General features: G+C 40.8%; 1 protein-coding gene across 1 annotated transcript; it reads right to left on the bottom strand.

Moving 5' to 3' along the window:
* Positions 1 to 1,839: 1,839 nt before the first annotated feature.
* Positions 1,840 to 16,851, bottom strand: pcca (propionyl-CoA carboxylase subunit alpha). The gene is made up of 23 exons (XM_071481606.1): positions 16,703 to 16,851; positions 13,608 to 13,682; positions 13,411 to 13,458; positions 13,162 to 13,230; positions 12,682 to 12,795; positions 11,872 to 11,925; positions 11,459 to 11,590; positions 10,944 to 10,980; positions 10,318 to 10,396; positions 9,352 to 9,454; positions 9,111 to 9,205; positions 7,848 to 7,998; positions 6,836 to 6,979; positions 6,416 to 6,490; positions 6,109 to 6,177; positions 5,862 to 5,937; positions 5,565 to 5,778; positions 4,560 to 4,662; positions 4,175 to 4,273; positions 4,021 to 4,074; positions 3,332 to 3,472; positions 2,752 to 2,829; positions 1,840 to 2,519 (listed from the first exon to the last, which is right to left on the bottom strand). Exons 1-23 carry the CDS (start codon positions 16,754 to 16,756, stop codon positions 2,451 to 2,453), a joined length of 2,133 nt encoding a protein of 710 aa, XP_071337707.1. The 5' UTR covers positions 16,757 to 16,851; the 3' UTR covers positions 1,840 to 2,450.
* Positions 16,852 to 17,738: the final 887 nt, after the last annotated feature.

The following is a 17,738-nucleotide window of genomic DNA, read 5'->3' as shown; positions in this document are numbered from 1 at the left end:
TAGGCAAAGTATATTTCTGCCATAATTTCCCCATATACACCACAGGCAGACATTCCTTTCTTGCACTTGTCTACTTTCCCAGTCAGTCCCATTCACAACTCCACGTTCTGACGTAGACTGCTCCCCTTGGTAATCCTGGTGTCTCAGCTGCTCTACACCCACCTCCCGGATGTCTCCGATGCGCTGGGATTCTGCAGCCACACACTCACCCCTGGCTGGCCTTGTCTCACACTGGTGCTGTCATCCCAATGCCACCAGATGATCCAGCGGTTTGCACCAGAACCAGGTCTAAGGCTCTGGTGTACTGCACCACACCTGATCCAGCTTGAGTGTTTTAGTCTGAATTTGACCACCTGTTTGGCTAATTACAGTTCTGACTGACCATCAGTGTTACAGGTGAGTTTTACCAAGCTACAGTAGGAGGCTACAGTCCTATGGTTGGCAAACCAAATGTTAGCCAATCAGAAGAGAAGTTCCTCTCTTTTGATTGGCTGACTGACCTGTTGTTACTAGAGCTCCAGAGAGAAGCCTGAGAGAGGAGATGTAAAACTACACTGAGATGGTTTTTGGTTCTTAAAACCACAAATATATCTTCTGATGGAGATCAACACTTAAGATAAAACACAGAAGAAGTTAAAATATGAAATTTTATCGTAAATGGTAAATGAAAAGTTATCACCTCATAGTGCTGACTGTGTGAAGACTTGAAAAAAGAGAAGTGAATACAGTATTGAGAAATGTGTGACATCAGTTGAGAAGGAAATTCTGCAGAGGTTCAAGAGAGACAAGAGACTGGACAGCCTGAAATCTCATTGTCCCTCACAACCCAGCAGTACACACCACATCTTTAACAAGTCAGGAATAAATACGTCTTCACTTCATGTGAGAGTTGATTCACATCATCGTGTTCGGTCAGCTGACTGATGAGTGAACCTGACCAGTGACTGTAGAGAATCAGAATCATTGTTATTTAGAAAGTATATTGATGGTTTAAGGACACACACATTAACTATACAATATTCAATGCAAAGAAATATAATTTGATCTAGCATGTGCATGGAGAGAGAAAGTTACAAATGACAGAATATCTTTCTTATTGTGTCTCTCACACAGAGCTCAGCTTCAGTCTTTATTAGAGGCAGGCCGTTATTTACCCCAGCCTCAGTCTTTATTAGAGGCAGCGCGTCCACTCCACATCTATCCTTGAGGTAAACTTGATGTTTAGCTGACATCAGGCTTCACTGATAAATATAATTGTGTATTGTCTGCAAAATAAATGAAAGTTGTGGAGTGTTTCCTAATAATTGTCTAGAGGAAACTTATGAATAGACCTGAGGTGAACAGAATTTGTCCAAGCACAGAACAGTGTGGAATTCCACACATGGAGAATTTATCATAAATGTGTACAAACTGAAATGAACAGGACTTAAACCAACTTAGCGAGGTTCCTTTAATGATGTTTGTGTCAGTGATAAGATGTGGTGGTCAGAAGTCTCAAATGCAGCACTAAGATCTAACAAGTACAGAGACAAATCCTTTGTCTGATGCAATTAGAAGGTCATTTGTAACTTTCAGCACTGTCTGAGCAGCGATGCATCTAAATCCTGACTGAAGATCCTCAACTAAACTGTTGTTCTGTAGGAAGTCACAACTGAGTGACAACTGCTTTCTTAAGGATCTTAGAGAGAAAGGGCAGTTCGATATACTGTGGGTCTATATAGACTAACATAATGAAAACAGACATTCACATAAACACCATGTCCTCCATTGGTCACACTGTACCATCTCTTTTCTTATTTTACCTGTTGTTTCTGATGAAGTCAGACCAAAGTTCATGAATGTGGAAAAGAAAGCGCTCTTTATTGTATGTAGAGTGTCTTTTAGTGTCAGTTCAACCATTACAGACATTTTTACCTTACGTGGTATCAATCTACACCAACCCTATGGTTTTCTTTGATGAGGATTTGAGTCTAAGATTTCTGCTCCACTGCAGCACAACAGAGGTGAAGAGAATTTTCCTTTTGGTGCTCTAATCTCTGGAAAAATACAAAATTTAGCAGCAGTTTATCAACCAAAGGTCCACGCCCTGCCATTGTATTGGAGTGGCAGGTAAACCAAAAGGCCAGACAGACAGGGGTAAAGTGAGTAAATAATTTTTTGTGATGTGGGTGAACTGACCCTTCAACACAAACTAACAATCAGGTCTAGAAAACACACAACATGAAGGAGTCTAACACCTGGAGGAGACGGTTTAGCACTGCTGATACAGCTTCGCTTTGAGTCACCATCAGGGAAACTAAACTGGTGTGGAGCACAGTGGAGGCCGACAACAGGCAAAACAAATCAACCCTCTGTTACTGTCCAGTCTGTGGGTCCTCCTGTGTGGACACGGAGGGGAGTAAGGCTCATCCTGGTACTGATGTCATAGGTCAAAGGTCAAAGGCTCTATTTTATTCAAGCTCTACCAGCAGGTCTCCCTCTCCCACTGTCTCCCCTGGCTTACAGTGGACACTTTTGACCTGTAAGGACACACACACACACACAAAAAGAAAACTGAAGGCTCCGACAGAACAAGAAGAACATGCTGCATTACTTTACTTGTTTCAGTTTAATGTGTCTAATCTGTTTCCAACATGAATTATAATCTAATAGCTGCACCAACCAGTCTTCTGTTATACTCATCAGTGAGCATGCACAGGTCTCGTGGGGGTTAATGACAGCAGCACCACTGTCAGTATTTCATACTGTTACCTTTGCTTGCCTGACAGCAGTCAAACTGTTCTGCATCTTCATGGCTTCAATAACACAGATCTCCTGACCTTCTGCAACCTACAAACACACACACACGACCAGAGACGTAAGAACAATTAAAGTTCACCGGTGATGTTTGCAGCTCGTCTTTCAGCACAGGAAAAAAACTAACTCTGGTTCCTGCAGAGGGCGTTTCACAGTGGTGAGGTGGGTTTCTTAATGAACCCGGATCACTGTCACATTCAATCAGAGTGACCGGCCCAAAACTCTTGTACGTTGTACGTTGTAGCATCAAGAAACCCTTTCATTTGAACTAAAGGCATCGAGACACAGACGCAGTCCACCCTGTGGGTTTGTTAAGTCTCCCCTCTAACATCCAGTGAAGTGGGTGGAAATAATACAATTCTGGAGACTTTTTTTTCTCTTTTTTTTTTAATTGTCTAAGTGTTAAGTATAATGTATAATGTGTGATGATTATCTCTTCATTCAGCTCCTACTCACACACCCACCAGTGATGTAAGACTTGCTGTAGGTCTTATGTGCGAGTACGTTGTAAACCTCTACAAATCGGATGTGTTACCGTGTCTCCAGGTTTGACGGAAACTGCCACCATCGTGCCCGGCATCGGTGAACGCAGGATGCTGCTGGTGTCCTCTGGAACTTTCTCTGGCATGTAGGAGTTCAACTGTGCAGCCAACTTGGACAGAACACGGACCTGAAACTACGTTAAAATAAAGAGCATGAGAAACACAGGAAGGAGGGGTCTGTTTACAGGTGTTCCGAGGATGACTGCTCAGGTGAAGAATAGAACACAGCTTTTGTGTCACCAGGGGGAGCTGTGTGAAGTCTGATTGATCCTTATGTGTCAGTGAGTCAGTCTTGTTTGGGACTGAGGTTTTGGGACTCTGGACCTGGGGTCTAGACCTGGTGCAGTGTAAGTTGTTGCACATCAGCGTTCTGGATTGTGAACATGTTATAAACTTGCCCGTGTCTTTGATAAAGCATTTATTTTGAAATTCAGTTCCTGTATAACATTAAAAGCCTGAAGCTCCTGAAGGATGTTACACTGCTGCTGGAATCATTACCTGAGAGATTAGAAATCTAGTCTTCATACAGTGGTGATGTGTGTAAACCAACATCCTCTCTGTGTTAACCCTCTGTGGAGAGTGTGAGAGCTGACACTGCACTACAGCTTAGCCAGCACGAGGACCAGAGACCTGTGAGGGACCTGCAGGTAACCTGTGTGATGACGTGTGTGTGCAGACGTACCGATGTGCCCAGGTACTGCAGGACAATCTTTCCTGAAGCGTCTCTGGACAGACACTAAAACAAAAGACAAAACATCATCCACACAATGTCTGCAGTCTGTACGACTGAGCTGTGAGACAACGACTTTTACAACCTAAACCTGTGTGTGTGTTACCTGTAGCATCCTGTGTGTGCCGTTGATGGTGAGTGGCAGCAGTGGGGAGGCCAGGTTCCACTGTCCACTGACCTCTACCTTTCCTCCATCCACCTCCACCTGCAAACAGATTGTTCTTCAGTGTCCTGACGGCTGCAGTGACTCATTGACAGGAGACAGTGATATCCTGGTGTCATGTACACAGAGACTATGCATCACTAATCTCTGTCTTATCTGAGGTTCAGACTGTTGTGCAGCACCTCATGCTTCAGGTCACTCTGTTTTCAATCAGTCTGTAGATCCATATGTTTAATTTATATATAGATCCATATGTATAGATCAAAATATTTAATTTATGTGCAGACTGATATATTAATTTGCTGATGGATGCACATTAGATACTCACAGTATAAACATTTCCTGACTTAGTGACCTCCACATCATGGCGGCCCTCACCCAGCTCCACACACAGGTCCCAGTGGCTCCCTCCCACAGGGGTGGAGGATACTCTGCAACATACGGCTCAGTTTGTATGAACAGGAGTCAAAGCATCAGAGCTACTTTTTTACAATTTTAACACAAAATGTTCCTTCATCTTTCAGACCTGCTGGAGAAATGTGGTCTAACAGACACAAGAAAAAAGCAGTAAAATCAGGTGAACTGATGAGTGATTAGTGAGGATGAGGAGTCAGCGATAGATGAAGGTCCTCCTACCCTTCATATTTACTTCAGTCTGTTTCAAAGGTGAACAATAAACATAAAAGAATCTGAACAGTTTCAGATTTGATGATCAGATTCAGAACTGAGATCAGTTTCGATTGGATTCAAACCCCACCCTGCTGTCTCTCCACTAACGAAGCACAGCAACTCATGCACTGCGTTCGATGTTAAAAAAGAGACATACACACACAGTGCTCCGAAAATAAATGTGTTAGACAGACACACTCACTGGGTGATTCCATGTCAAATCATCTCACTTTTGGACCTCACTGTCACAGATTTTAATGAATCCTGACATGCTGATTTGGTCATATGAGAAACCCACGGAACTGAAATTGCACGTGTCTTGGATCAATATTTATGCAAAATATAGAGCTGGAAAAAAGCTTATATGAAGGGAGACATAGCCAGTCAAAGTCATAGTCCCCCCCCCAATAAGTTCAGACTTTGTTATTTTAAATCTCCCTTAATATTGATCCAAGACACATGCAATTTCAGTTCCATGGGTTTCTCATTTGACCAAATCAGCATGTTGGGTTTCATTAAAATCTATGACAGTGAGGTCCAAAAGTGTGATGATTTGACACAGAATTACCCATATGTTGATAATCAAAAGTCTTTGTCTGTGATTGATGATGATGAACTGATGGTGGAGACGGTGTGGAGCAGACCACATCCCTGTGGCCCTCACCTCAGGGCACCCAGGACCTTCTGTGACCGGAGCTGTGCTGTGACGTATAGCGCTGCCGCCGAGGCCAGCAGCTCCCTGCGTCTGTCCGTCTCCAGCTGGTGACCCTTGAAGCCGTCTGGATAAACCTCCGGCAGGAAGTTGGTGCTGATGTCACCAGAGATGAAGCGAGGGTGGGTGATGATTTCCCGGAGGAGGGGAATGTTGTGGGTCACACCTGAAGAGAAGACGCACACACTTCATCACAAAAAGATAAACTTGAGTCTTATCTAATGCTCAGTGTGAAAATCTTTGGTGTACCTCTGATGACGTAGTTATCCAGAGCGTCCTCCATCCGGGCCAGGGCCTCAGCTCGCGTCACTCCATATGTCACCAGCTACAACAGAGACCACAGGAGCTTATCTCTCTCACACACACTCACACACTCACACTCACACTCACACACACACACACACACACACACACACACACACACACACACACACACACACACACACACACACACACACCCTGCGGAGCTGCGACATCTAAAAATTATGAGACCAACCTTAGAGATCATGGGGTCGTAGTAGATGCTGATGTCACTGCCTTCCTGGATGCCGCTGTCCACACGGACCTGACAGAGTGAGGGACGGATGAGACAAGGTTCAGTCCCTCAGTGTGAGGACAAGATTCAGGTCCAGGACAAGATTCAGGTCCAGAATACAGCATCTGAGGCTGACATTCTAATTAAGATGGAGACTGATGACAAGGGTCAGTGTTACAAACATCTTTTTTTTGTCTTATCTTGTCTGATGAATCTTTAAGACTCACGTCTCTGTCTCTCTGTCTCTCACACTCACACACACACTTACATTGCTGAGGTGGCCTGGCTCTTGGTATTGAGACAACCGTCCAATGGAGGGAAGACCAAAAGACTTGTAAGGATCCTGAAGAAGAGAACAGACTCAGGGGTTCAGACGTTTAAAACTTAAGTTAAAATGCTTAACTGTCGCAACAAACTACACTGATACAATATGTAGATACATTATTTTCTGTCACTGTCACCGGGACAATGGTTGATCAGTAACTTCAGTTAATCATCAACAGCAGCACATCATTATGGCTGAGGAGAGAGAAGCTCAGGAGATGAGAGGAAAACCACCACCTCCACTGATCCTGTTCTTACGTATGTACACACACACACACACACACACACACACACACACACAAACATACAAACACACAAACAAACACACACACACACACACACACACACACACACACACACACACCTCAGCATAGACGCGACTCTCGATGGCCCAGCCATTTATTGGGATGTCTTCCTGTTTGTGCTGCAGTCTGTAACCCTTGGCGACCCGGATCATCTGCTCCACCAGGTCCAGGCCAGTGATGCACTCTGTGATTGGATGTTCCACCTGGGATCAAAGGTTAAACAGAGAAGATAGAGGTTTCTGCAGAACTCAAGGAACTCTTACTGGCCTTTTCCAGGCATTTCAGCTTCATCTTAGGGTCGTCATCAGCAGGTGGAGTTTGTTCAGTTGTCATGGAGATGGTTTCAGATGGCTGAGTCAAACTGATGAAGACTGTGACCTGTGGGCAAGGGCTCTGGAAAAAGCCTGTAAGTAGACCTTTAGTTATTTTTACTGATACAGCTTCTTCTGTTTAGTGTGAGATGAGCTTCATGGTGGACAGCTGCTTCTCCTGGCTCTACTGCCTCTACTCCTACTGCTTCTATTGCCTCTACTGCTACTGCCTCTACTGTCTCTACTGCTTCTACTGCCTCTACAGTTTCTACTGCCTCTGCTTCTACTGCTTCTACTGCCTCTTCTGTCTCCACACACACACACACTTGTACTTCCATCTTTGTGAGGACACTCATTGACATAATGCATTCCCTAGCCCCTCACCCTAACCTCAACCATCACAACTGAGAGCCTAAACCTAACCCTGACCCTAACCTTAACCTAAACCTAATTCTAACCATAACTCTGAAACCAAGTCTTAACCCTCAAAATGTGATTTTAAGGTGTCTCTAAAAGTGAGGACCGGCCAAAATGTCCTCACTTTCCCAAAAGGTCCTCACTCTGTTAGTAAAATACTTTTTTTGGTCCTTACTGTGTAGCAAGTGCAAGTACAAGTACAAGTACAAGTACAAGTACAAGTACACACACACACACACACACACACACACACACACACACACACACACACACACACACACACACACACACACACACACACACACACACACACACACACACACACACACAGCTGTACACTGACCTGCAGTCTTGTGTTCATCTCCAAGAAGTAGAAGTTCTTCTGAGAGTCCACAAGGAACTCTACTGTGCCTGCAGACGAGTACTGAACAGCCTTGGCCAGCTGCACTGCCTGTTCCCCCATCGCCCTCCGAGTCTCTGGGTCCAGGAAAGTGCTGGAGAGACACAACACTGGACACTGAGACTCACCTCAGAGACACAACAGAGACAAACTGACTCCACAGATTTAACAAACTAAAAATTCACAAATTTTCCTCAGTGCTGATTATTGTACAGCTGCTAACATATACACAATACACTTACAGAGCACTTTATTAGGAACACCTGTACACCTGCTTATTTATACAGTTATCCAATCAGCCAATCATGTGGCAGCAGAGCCAGGTGAGGAGCTTCAGGTAAAGTTCAAACATCAGAATCTCAGAGACTCTGATCGTGACGTGACTGTTGGTCTGAGTGTTTGTGATCAGAGAGGTCGGAGGTCAGAGGACAATGGACAGACTGGTTGGAGCTGACAGAAAGGCTGTGGTCACTCAGATAACCACTCTGAGCTAAACAACATGTCCAACCTGGAGGTGGATGGACTGCAACAGCCGATCCATCACCAAGACCAGAAACCTGAGGCTGCAGTGGACACAGACTCACCAACACTGGACGGGTGAAGACCTGGTCTGATGGATCTGGATCTGCTGAGGCAGCAGATGGTAGGGTCAGAGTCTGGATCTAATCTCAGAGTCTAATGGCTACTTCCTGCAGGATAATGCTCCATGACACAAACTGGTTTCATCAACATGACAGTGAGTCCAGTTCAGTCTCCAGACCTGGATTGGGTAGACCCCCTTTGGGATGTGGTAGAACAGGAGACCTGCCACTCTTTCATAGTGGCAGCTGAATATTATACATTTTATAAATTCTGAATAATTCACAACAATGTAATAAAAATCAAACACTGAGGAAAACTTCACTCAGTTTGTCAACAGTTCTCCTTTGTCGTCTTTACAGACACTGATGTGTCCACACACAGTAAAAGATACAAGTCATTACACATCTCCATCAGTTATTAATACTGAGTCATATATCAGACAATGAAATAAGAAGTAAACAGAACCAGCTTCAGCTGTTGTGAGACTCCAGACAAACAAAGACCAACACAACAAAAACAACACAAATGTTGATGCAGCTAAACTCAGACATGAAACTTTAAACATTATCAATAAAAAATATAAAATAAATATAATATAAAATAAACCTTCGGCCTCTCACTGACCTGGGAGCCTCCTCCACCACTTTCTGGTTCCTCCTCTGGATGGAGCACTCCCTCTCATTCAGCCACAGAGCGTTACCATGTTTATCAGCCAGCACCTACGAAAGCACACACACTACTCTGGTTCTCTGGAGGAGGAGGCAGATCATCTTCTCATGTTTACGTCTTTATTTTAACTTATTCATTATTCTATATGGTGCTGAACAACTGAAGTGACCACTATGTGACACCTGGTGTGTCTTACCTGTATCTCTATGTGTCTGGGGTTGTCTATGTACTTCTCAATGAGCAGCCTGTCATCTCCAAAGCTGGAAGCTGCCTCCTGGGATGAGAACCGGAAACCTTCCCTGTGACAGCACACACGCACACACGCACACGCGCACACACACGCACACACAGTTTACTTCACTTCAGTCCAGTTCAGTCTAGTCCAGTCAGGTATAGTCCAGTTCAGTTCAGTTCCGGACAATTTAAATAAATCAGTCAGAAGACTTTTGTTAATACAGATTTCACTTTTTGATTTTCAATAAATTTGAAAAAAAATCTAGAGACATGTTGTCACGTTATTTCGGTTATTGATTGTACATTGATCAGCAAAAATTCACCTTGATCCATTCACAATGAAACCTACACCACAAACAGAGAAGACCTTCTGAAGCCACAGTGAATTCACAGTTGAAACTAGTGAAGAGACATAGTTTTAGTCAGAGATGGTGTCAGACTTGAATTTGTATAACTAGGCTCTGATGTGTGTGTGTGTGTGTGTGTGTTTCTCGGTCTGTTTTGTATTTCCTCACCTAAGTTAGTAAATGAATGTTTTACAGCTGCAGGAGTAGTGACTGTATTTAAAATGGGAAATTTTATTCTGAAGATATTTCACAGCATTGTCGTCTGGTCATTGTTTGGTTGTTGTCTGGTTGTCATCTGGTCGCTGTCTAGTCATCTCGTCATCGCCTGGTCGTTGTCTGGTTGTTATCTGGTTATTATCTGGTTGTCTTCAGCTTTTTGTCTGGTTGTTGTGTGGTCATCTTGTTGTTGTCTGGTCATTTGGTTGTTGTCTGGTCGTCATCTGGTTGTTGTCTGGTCATTGTCTGGTTGTTTGGTTGTTATCTGGTCGTTGTCTGGTCGTTGTCTGGTCATTGTACATTGTTTTCATGAATAAAAAATGTTATCAAAGAAATGATGATGGGACAATAAATAGGTATGATACCTTGTCTCCTCATCATTCCAAGCTATCCTCATTCCTTTCCCTCCTCCTCCTGCAGATGCTTTGATCATCACAGGGTAGCCTAGCAACAACACAAAGATAAACACCACAACGATAAACATTTCATCCTCGGTTTAACCACACAAATCCGACCACACGTTTACACCTGTCAGAGACACTGATACCAACAGACAAAAAGGTCATTTCAGTGTATTGTACAATAAGTCAATAACATTATCATGGTGACAAGATGCTGACACACTGATGCTTCACTATCATCTGATGATGTCACATATAATAATATATACAATATATATACTTTCCTTACTGCTAATATGCATGTACTTTTACTTCACCAGGACTTTAACTGGGGCATTTTTACTTGTTGTATTGGTACTTTTACCTCAGTAAAGGATCTGAATACTTCTGAACACTTCTTCCACCACTGTCAAAATCTGATGTCAAAAACATACATAAAGCAATTACAGTGCTGTTCATGGGTGAACAGCACCCAGTCCCCCCAGTCCTGACACATTAGAAAACCAACAAATGCGGTTGGGCTGTACGAATTCTTCAGTCCCACTCAGTGACAGTGCTCAGCTTCAGTGTGTAGACAGGTGATGACTCACCAATGTCCTGAGCGATCTTCAGAGCTTCCTCCACAGTCTGACACAGAGAGAGATAATGGTTACTAAACTACACAGTAACTGTCTCTTACATACTGTGAATTACACCTGCAGGCCCAGATGAGTGGGTAATCAGCATACTGTCCCTTGTCTCTGTGATCTCAGCTATGAAGCAGATGTGTGTCTTGATAACTTGACAACTGTGATTGTGTAGTGTTGTTTGATTGGATCTGTCAGGAGTGAGATGTGGATAATGTGTCAGTCAGAAAACACAGTTGTCTACTTTAGGACTGTGTTGTACAGAGTTCACTAATCATGTGTGCGTTGAACTTTTATATTGTTGTATATGTAACAGTAAACATACCTTTGGTGTTGTTTATAATAGTGTTCATAAACAATATTTCAAAATCAACAGTGAATACAGCAGAACGGCTAATAAAGAAACTGTCACCTCATCAATGTGCTGCGTACACTCTGTGTGTGTGTGTGCGTGTGTGCGTGTGCGTGTTTGTCCATACCTTGACAACTCCATCAAATCCTGGGATGGTGTTGACCTTAGCAGCCTTAGCAATTAACTTGCTCTCAATTTTATCCCCCATTGCCTGGATAGCATGAGTGTCTGGGCCGATGAACATAACGCCCTCTGCTTCCTAGCAACAAAACAATAATACAAATACATTAGAAACATTAAATTCAGATTTCATGTCAGACTGATAATAATATACATACAGAACAACAAGCTGAAATCTCACCCCACTGCTGGGCTCACTCAGCACACTCACACAGTGTGTGTCTGTATTATAGTATTCTACTATTTCTATTCATCCATCAATTTCTTCCATCTACTACTTCTATCATTCACTATGTCTATCACAGCCGATCACACTGAATCATCACTGAAACACTGTAGCTGGTCCTATGTGTTACTCACCAATCGCTTTGCAAACTCTTTGTTTTCGGAGAGAAACCCATAGCCAGGATGAACCTTTACAGAGAAAAAAATAAAACTTTAAACACATGGCTCTAACTCCGGGATCATAACTGTAGATCTGAAATCATAACTATAGCTCTGAAATCGTAACTGTAACTCTGAGATCATAACTGTAGATCTGAGATCATAACTATAACTCTGAGATCATAACTTTAACTCTGAGATCATAACTTTGACTGTGAGACCAAACTCTGAGATTATAACTGTAGATCTGAGATCATAACTATAACCCTGAGATCATAACTGTGGATATATTCTAGAAATGCAAAGACACCAACAGCTCCTCCCCACATGATGAATGCTTCTGCAGACAGACAGCAGTTTAAACAAACGGTGACACAGTAAAGAAAAATCTGAATACATCAGCGGAGAAACATAATGAATCACAGGAGCAGGAGCTTCAGTTCAGAGATGTTCAACTGGTGTTTCCATAGCAACAGAGACTAAAGTGACACTTAGATCTATGGGACAGACATCAATATACCGGGTCAGAAATTAGTAAGATATATAAGGACAGAAGAGCAACTCTTCTTCAGGGGACTGAGGCTGCAGTGATGAACCTTCGTTACACAGATGAATCTACATCTGAGAGTCCAGGTGCAGAAACCAGAGACTCTGGTCTACTGAGAGGTGGACAAAGTGATGTTCTGCACAGGTGAGAGAGAGCAGTGAATCTCATCTGGAGACAGGTGGTGGATCAACATCTGACACTCTCCTTTAATCTGTCACCATGTGTACATTAACACTTACAGCTTGTGCTCCAGTCGCTCTGATGGCATCCATGATGGCGTCCATGTTCAGGTAGCTCTTACTGGTGGGGGCGGGGCCAACACACACTGCCTCATCAGCCATCTTTGCATGGACCTAGATACACACATACACCAGGAAGTTAAGTCCAGTCACCTGTGTCAGTCTGTGCATCCTGAAAACTGGATTACATCTACATAACTGAGATAACTCCTGGCTCAACCTGTTGAGCACCTCTCTGCTCTCTGATGCGGGGTTAGAGGCCTGCACGTCTAATACGTTCACACTCAGCAGGAAAAGAACCAGGTGAAGCTGAGAGGCGGATGAACTGATGTCACTGTGACATCAGCATTTCAAGGTTGGACAGTGACAGTGTGGCAGTGTTAACACACACTAGATACACTATACACACAGGTGAACAGGAGAAGACGTGTCTAGGGAAACATCAATTTTAACAGTGAATGAACACAGACGGTGACTCACAGCGCTGGAGTCCACGTCACTGTGAACAGCTACAGTCTGGATGCCCATCTTCTTACAGGTCTTGATCACCTGATGGAGAAACGCTGATAATTACAACACTGTGGAGGGTTTGGATGGCTGCTGGTGACTGCTTAGGGTTTAAATGTACTGTTAATGATATCAGTGAAGTCTGTGGCTCTGATAGCAATGTGGTGGTGTGAGGTGGAGCTGCAGTGACTGTGTGTGTTTCATTTACACCACGTATCTTACTCTGCAAGCAATCTCTCCTCTGTTAGCGATGAGGATCTTATCAAAGGTCTGTGGAGGGAAACAGCGACAGATTAGCAGGTTTATCATTGACACAACAAGGACGTTCTTCACTCTGAGTGACAACACAACCTTTACCCACTGACTTGGGAGCATTTAGTTTCGGAGTCCGTCATAAATCACAGTGAAGCTGTGTTTACCTTTTCACTGGGGCTGACGGTCGAGTACTGAACCCTGCTGTGCACAGCACAGCATCTGGACTGGAGTGAGGCATACTGCAAACACACACACACACACACACACACACACACACACACACACACACACACACACACAAACACACACAAACACACAAACACAGTATTAGGTCTGTGAGGTTCCATAGATTTATATAAACCACTTACATGTTCAGCAGATTCAGACTGACATGAGTTTCTGGTTAAATACAAAATACACATGTAGACAAAATTGTTGGTACCATTCCGTTAAAGAAAGAAAAACCCACAATGGTCACTGAAATAACTCAAATCTGACAAAAGGAATAGTACATAAAAAATTACTGAAAATTAACTAATGAAAATCAGACATTGCTTCTGAATTGTGGTTCAACAGAATCATTTAAAAAAACAAACTAATAAAACTGGCCTGGACAAAAATGACTTCACTGATGTTTCTCTAACTAAGAGAAACACAGCTACAGTCTTTAAATTGGATTTAATGAGTTCATGTATGATCAGCTGATCGTGTCCTTAGTTAATAATGAACAGCTCAATGAGCTTCAGGTGGATCAGTGAATTAAACTGACACCTGGAATTTAACAGTTAGTGATGAGCTGTTACACTGATGTTAAACTGATATTAAACTGATATTAAACTGATGATAAACTGATATTAAACTGATGATAAACTGATGTTAAACTGATGATAAACTGATGTTAAACTGATGTTAAACTGATGATAAACTGATGTTAAACTGATGATAAACTGATGTTAAACTGATGATAAACTGATATTAAACTGATGATAAACTGATGATAAACTGATGTTAAACTGATGTTAAACTGATGATAAACTGATGATAAACTGATGTTAAACTGATGTTAAACTGATGATAAACTGATGTTAAACTGATGTTAAACTGATGATAAACTGATGTTAAACTGATGATAAACTGATGTTAAACTGATGTTAAACTGATGATAAACTGATGTTAAACTGATGATAAACTGATATTAAACTGATGATAAACTGATGATAAACTGATGTTAAACTGATGTTAAACTGATGATAAACTGATGATAAACTGATGTTAAACTGATGTTAAACTGATGATAAACTGATGTTAAACTGATGTTAAACTGATGATAAACTGATGTTAAACTGATGATAAACTGATATTAAACTGATGATAAACTGATGATAAACTGATGTTAAACTGATGATAAACTGATGATAAACTGATATTAAACTGATGATAAACTGATGATAAACAGATGATAAACTGATGTTAAACTGATGATAAACTGATGATAAACTGATATTAAACTGATGATAAACTGATGATAAACTGATGATAAACTGATATTAAACTGATATTAAACTGATATTAAACTGATGATAAACTGATGATAAACTGATGTTAAACTGATATTAAACTGATATTAAACTGATGATAAACTGATGATAAACTGATGTTAAACTGATGATAAACTGATGATAAACTGATATTAAACTGATGATAAACTGATGATAAACTGATGATAAACTGATATTAAACTGATATTAAACTGATGATAAACTGATGATAAACTGATGATAAACTGATGTTAAACTGATGATAAACTGATATTAAACTGATGATAAACTGATGATAAACTGATGTTAAACTGATGATAAACTGATGATAAACTGATATTAAACTGATGATAAACTGATGATAAACTGATATTAAACTGATGATAAACTGATGATAAACTGATGATAAACTGATATTAAACTGATATTAAACTGATGATAAACTGATGATAAACTGATGATAAACTGATGTTAAACTGATATTAAACTGATATTAAACTGATGATAAACTGATGATAAACTGATGATAAACTGATGATAAACTGATGTTAAACTGATGATAAACTGATATTAAACTGATGATAAACTGATGATAAACTGATGATAAACTGATGTTAAACTGATGATAAACTGATATTAAACTGATGATAAACTGATATTAAACTGATGATAAACTGATGATAAACTGATGTTAAACTGATGATAAACTGATGATAAACTGATATTAAACTGATGATAAACTGATGATAAACAGATGATAAACTGATGTTAAACTGATGATAAACTGATGATAAACTGATATTAAACTGATGATAAACTGATGATAAACTGATGATAAACTGATGATAAACTGATGTTAAACTGATATTAAACTGATGATAAACTGATGATAAACTGATGTTAAACTGATGATAAACTGATGATAAACTGATATTAAACTGATGATAAACTGATGATAAACTGATGATAAACTGATATTAAACTGATATTAAACTGATGATAAACTGATGATAAACTGATGATAAACTGATGTTAAACTGATATTAAACTGATATTAAACTGATGATAAACTGATGATAAACTGATGTTAAACTGATGATAAACTGATGATAAACTGATATTAAACTGATGATAAACTGATGATAAACTGATGATAAACTGATATTAAACTGATATTAAACTGATGATAAACTGATGATAAACTGATGATAAACTGATGATAAACTGATGTTAAACTGATGATAAACTGATGTTAAACTGATGATAAACTGATGATAAACTGATATTAAACTGATGATAAACTGATGATAAACTGATATTAAACTGATGATGAACTGATGATAAACTGATATTAAACTGATGATAAACTGATGATAAACAGGTATTACTTAACGACCTCTCATCCCTGTGGAGGACACTTTAGCCTAAGCTACACCTGACTCACTCTCTGAGATGACGTCAAAGCTACACCTGACTCACTCTCTAGTCAGAGCTAAGAAACACACGCTGATTTTGACAGGCTCTAGACAACAGCCTTTCCTACACCTTTAACCAGGTGTTTCTTTCCGCTCGTCTCCTGGGAGGAGGCTCGGTGTCCGGGTTAACCCTACACGGAGGTATCGGACCTTGCTCGTCGGGAGCACACGGGACAATGAGCGTGTGCAGTTTTGCCGGTTATATGGAGGAGAGCTCCCGCTCTGCAGAGTCTGTGCTCGACCTACCTTTACCGCGAACAGCAGCCTGGTCAGAGACGGAGAGAGACTGTGCGCCGCCATGTTGGCCCACTGTGACGGTCAACCACCACGACGTGATGACGTTTAGCTTTACGGAGACCTGAGTGGTGGAGAGTGAGGCGTCAACTCGATTCATTTTTTTTCATCTCAACTTTATTGAAAAGCTGCATTATTCACATTTACAAAACATTCGAAACGTGACACGCTGTTTTAAAACTATTGTAGAAGGAAACAGGACAACAAGTGATTATATCGTCACTAAGTACATTCAAGGTTCACTGAGTTACTGAGGCCGCTGTAGTAGATCACAATGTCTTTTTTTATTATTATTGAATTCATTTAACATTGAACACATTTCAGAAACATTTTACAAACATTCAGACATATCAGTTCATAAATAAAAACAAATTTCAGTAGAAAAAAGAAAAAAGAATCAATATATAATTTGAGTGACAGACTTCCTCAGACATACATTTCAGGATATATATTAACTGCTAACATGGATTTCTTGTTTGTTACAAATTTGATAGATTCAAAGTAGCGTTCAAGATCAATAAGAAACATCTTAAATGAAGGATTTGCCTTAAGAAGAAGAAGCTCTATGAATATAACATTTCCCTAGTAATGTCAGGAGGTTGACAATATTGTATATATATATATATATATATATATATATCTTAACGTTCAAAATAGGTGAAAATATTTGATAAACGTGTTGTTTTGCCTGATAGGTGACTTTCAAAGTCTTTCCAGAATTTAACACAATATGAGCAACCATAGAACAAATGAGTTACGCTTTCTTATACAGTCTTACAAAAAGTGCATATGTTATCAATATACATAGGGGAGACCGGGGCTTGTTGTCACACGGGTAAGTTGTCACATTGCAATTATCTTCTTCATCAGAGGGGGCAACTAAAAAGTGGAATACTAGTTTTCTTCCTCTACATGGTCAGGTCTCATGTCCTGTGTGAGAAGAGAACAACACATTGTAAGTTGAGATGAGCACCAATTAACCATTTTC

Source organism: Trachinotus anak, unplaced genomic scaffold, assembly GCF_046630095.1.
Source record: "Trachinotus anak isolate AG129_WGS33_773 ecotype Australia unplaced genomic scaffold, CSIRO_AGI_Tana_v1 ptg000007l, whole genome shotgun sequence".
Classification (NCBI taxonomy): Eukaryota; Metazoa; Chordata; class Actinopteri; order Carangiformes; family Carangidae; genus Trachinotus; species Trachinotus anak.
This window is presented reverse-complemented; position numbering and strand designations above follow the sequence as displayed.

Bases quoted from the DNA above. Each gene is read 5' to 3' on its own strand.
- pcca (XM_071481606.1), bottom strand. From the start codon at position 16,756: ATGGCGGCGCACAGTCTCTCTCCGTCTCTGACCAGGCTGCTGTTCGCG. The intron at 10,981-11,458 runs GTATGGACAAAC...TCTCTGTGTCAG, and splicing joins GATTTGATGGAGTTGTCAAG to ACTGTGGAGGAAGCTCTGAA. The intron at 2,520-2,751 runs GTAACAGTATGA...GTGTCCTTACAG, and splicing joins CTGCTGTCAGGCAAGCAAAG to GTCAAAAGTGTCCACTGTAA.